The sequence below is a fragment of the Helianthus annuus genome, chromosome 11, assembly GCF_002127325.2.
Source record: "Helianthus annuus cultivar XRQ/B chromosome 11, HanXRQr2.0-SUNRISE, whole genome shotgun sequence".
In the NCBI taxonomy this organism is placed as follows: Eukaryota; Viridiplantae; Streptophyta; class Magnoliopsida; order Asterales; family Asteraceae; genus Helianthus; species Helianthus annuus.
In genome coordinates this window covers 48,813,227-48,816,719 of record NC_035443.2, presented here as the reverse complement: position 1 = coordinate 48,816,719, position 3,493 = coordinate 48,813,227, and the positions used below count along the sequence as shown (strand labels likewise).

At 40.2% G+C, this 3,493-nt stretch overlaps 1 protein-coding gene across 1 annotated transcript; it reads left to right on the top strand.

The window, feature by feature from the left end:
- The first annotated feature begins 478 nt into the window (after positions 1-478).
- On the top strand, positions 479-1,927 carry LOC110888270. Its single transcript, XM_022135802.1, has 2 exons — positions 479-1,013; positions 1,206-1,927. The coding sequence occupies exons 1-2, from the start codon at positions 479-481 to the stop codon at positions 1,925-1,927; spliced, it is 1,257 nt and encodes a 418-aa protein (XP_021991494.1).
- The last annotated feature ends 1,566 nt before the right edge of the window (positions 1,928-3,493 follow it).

Genomic DNA, 3,493 nt, shown 5'->3' with positions numbered 1-3,493 from the left:
AACATGTCTCTGAGTCACAATCTCCTTCAGTGGGTCGAAAGAAAGCTGGAGCACGAAAGAAAGTTGTATCTCCAAAGATCCGAAAAGTTACCCCAAGATTAAAATGCCGAAGATTGTATTAAAGAAGAAACCTTCCAAAGAAACCAGGAAACCACCAACTCCACCACATGAACCAACACCACCTCAATCACCACAACAATCACCTCCACGACAAACTACACCTCCACAACAATCTTCACCACCAAAACAACCAACACCACCCAGACAACCATCACCTATACATCTTTCACCACTACATCTTTCACCACCACCACAACACACCCTTCTTACATTGCAAGAAATCTTTCAAACACCTCCACCCACTCAAATTCAACCTGGTTCTTCTGGCAAAGGTCTTTACACTCCTCATGATAGTCTTGAAGACATTGGAGATTTCAGTTTTGCTAACGATGAACAAGTGAAGAAGTTGGAGAAGAAAATGGATGAAGTGTTGGATGATAACAAGAAATTAGCTACTGAGAACAAGAAAGTTTCTGATCGTGAAAGAATTCTTGAAATGCGTGTGAAGAGGTTGGAGGGTGATAACAAAGAGTTGTTGAAGAAGATTGACAGTTATCAATCGGAGATAGATATTTTGAAAGTGCGAGTTGCTAAGCTTGAAGAAGAAAAAGCTCGAAGAGATGAACAAAATGAATACTTCAAGATGAAAAACAAAGAGTTAGAAGCGGCTAAAGCATTAAGAGATCATGAGTTCTATATGTTGAATAAAGTCGTTGAAAGTATGCTTGGAACGTCTGTAGAGCAAAAATTTGAAGAATTGCAAGTTGAGGAACTCAGGGCACAACGTCAAGCAGAGATTGATGAACAAATGAAAAATAAAGGTAAAAGCGCTGAAGGAAGTTCTGCAGTGACAGAGAGATCGATTGTTCCTTCCATGGTTGTTGAAAATCCTGAACCTATCTCTGCTATATCTGGTCTTTTTGAAGAAGATACACCTCTTGAAGAGTTAATGGGTGATAGTGATGACGAAGATGATGATGAGGAGGATGACGAAGAAGATGATGAAGATGAGAAAGTGTTTTCTGCGAGCAGTCATGGTTCTGGTAACGATGATGATGATGCTCAGGGTGGTACGGGTGTGAAAGTATCTGAAGCTTCCACTGAGAAAACAGTGGATGATTTGATGAACGATTCCGTGAATGAAGAATCATGGGGAGTTGATGGAAAGGGGGAGTCGAGTGATGCACAAAATGTTCAACATGCCGAGAAGTTAATCCTGAGGTTGGATACTTACAGAGAAGAAGGCGAACATTTTCATACGTACACGTTGGAAGCAATTAAAGAAATGACTCGCATGGTGAATCCTGATTTTAAGTTCGATTTTGAAGAAGAATTGAACGCCTTCGACATCAATCAGCAGCCTGAATATGAGTATAAGTATGTTGAAGATGCTGACATGTATGACAGAGTCGAAGTTGAAGATTTGATGGATGATGAAAGTGTTAGCGAAGATACTTCTCAGCTGCCTACGCTGATGGAGTTCTTTACAGAAGAAAATCGAGATGAATTGAGAAGGAAATTATCTGAAATCTTGAAAGATAAAAACTTTGATGGCACTCCCAAAGATATGGCAAAGGAAGAACGGAAAAAGTGGTTCAAAGACAGTCACGAGAGGAAGTTCAAAAGACCATTAAAGTACTATCAACGTGATCGAAGTGTGTCTCTCAGTGACATCATTAGCTGGGGTTTCTTACCTCAAGCGAATGCTTACGCAATCAGAAGAGAATGTGGGGTGCAGTACTTTGAATATCTATATGATGTGATGTCATTACCCTGGTGGGATGTGGAGGAGCTTTCTAAAGTTAGAACTCTTGGGTATTCGGTGCGAAAGAATAATATTCCGATGTGGGGGTATATCAAGTTTTAATCTTTGAAAGAATTTCGCCACTGGAAGCCGCATTACCCTAAGAGAGTGCAGAGAGTAAATCCGGAAACAGGGGTTGTAGAAACGATTCTTAACGTCAAAAAGCCAAAGACAATGAAGACTATCCCAGTGCCACCAATAGAGCAGGATTTCTACAAAGGCTTTTTGGGCTGGGTGTATAGTTACATTTCGACTGAGGCTGTCATTACTTACAGAGCAGGAGGAGAATTACGAGAGATACATGTGTATGACCCGATGTGGTTAGTAAATTGCTCTGCAAAGGATATCGAATGTTTATTCATCAACAAGATTCATTATCAAGTTGAAGATAAAGAGCAGGCGTTACAGTTTCAAAGAGTTGCTACTCTTTGCTTTCAGAAAGGTATCAATTCTGAGAGTAAATGGAAGTCATCCTGGTGGTCGCTCGATGAGAAGATGAAAAGAAAAGCTGAACGTGAACGTCGAAAGCTTGAAGAAAAGAGAGGAACGTGGATGAATATTCAAGATGAAGAAGAGAAGGAAAGAAAGAAAGAGAATGACAGGATAAGGAACGCGCTTAGGAAGAAGCCTAAGCAACATGAAAAAAAGTTCAAGTCTCTGCGAAGTTCCGAAGACAAGACTGAAGACTGCGGCTGTATCCAAGGGGGAGTTTGTTTGTGCACGAATGTCTAAAGCCTGCGTCTTAAGTCTTAGTTGTTCATGTATAGGGTCTAGAAGTGTTAATTATGCATTGTATAGGGGTTGAAATGTAAATGTTTGGTTTTAATGTACTGATTTCGCTCATAGTGACAACGTGTCACTTGGAGCGAAATCACAACAAGCTGATTTCGCTCCAAATGACACATGGTCATATGAGCGAAATCCCAACCCCTATATATAGTAGTTGTGTTTTCTCATTTTGTATGCGCAAGTTTACTGTGTAGCCGAACTACTGCTCGACTATTTCTTGAAGAATTAATGAGAAAACCAGTTTAAAGTGATCTTCTTCTGTTTCTACTCCATTTCTACTTTGATTCATGCTGATTTTGTATTTCCGCTGCATTATCAGTAGTATCTAGCTCTGATTGACTCACACGACTGTCAATAACGGTCCTACAATATTAAGTTCCTAATTCTCCGTTTAAACTTAGGTATTATTACAACACCTAATTGCTTAAACAAGTGTCATAGTGTAGGTCCCCCGGAGGTTGAGGTTAAACCTTATCCTTGTTATGTTTAACACACTAGCAAGTGCGGAATCCAAGCTAGAATGCAAACCGGTAGTTTATATGAGAACACAAGCTACAAAGAGAAAGGTAGGCACACGAGATATCAAAGTTTTCTCTTGTATTTCAGTGGACACGGTTACAGCCCTTGACCAAACTGAAAATACGCTCTCTACAAGACTAAGTTCACTCACATACTGAAGTGAACACCTTACATGAGTATATATACCCATCACAGATCGTCTGGTCGAAGGATCAGATAGACTGATCGAAAGATCATCTATCGATCTGAAACCTACCGAAGGATCCACATATACCTCGAAGGATGATATCCTTCGAGGTCCATCTACATCCATCGAAGGTT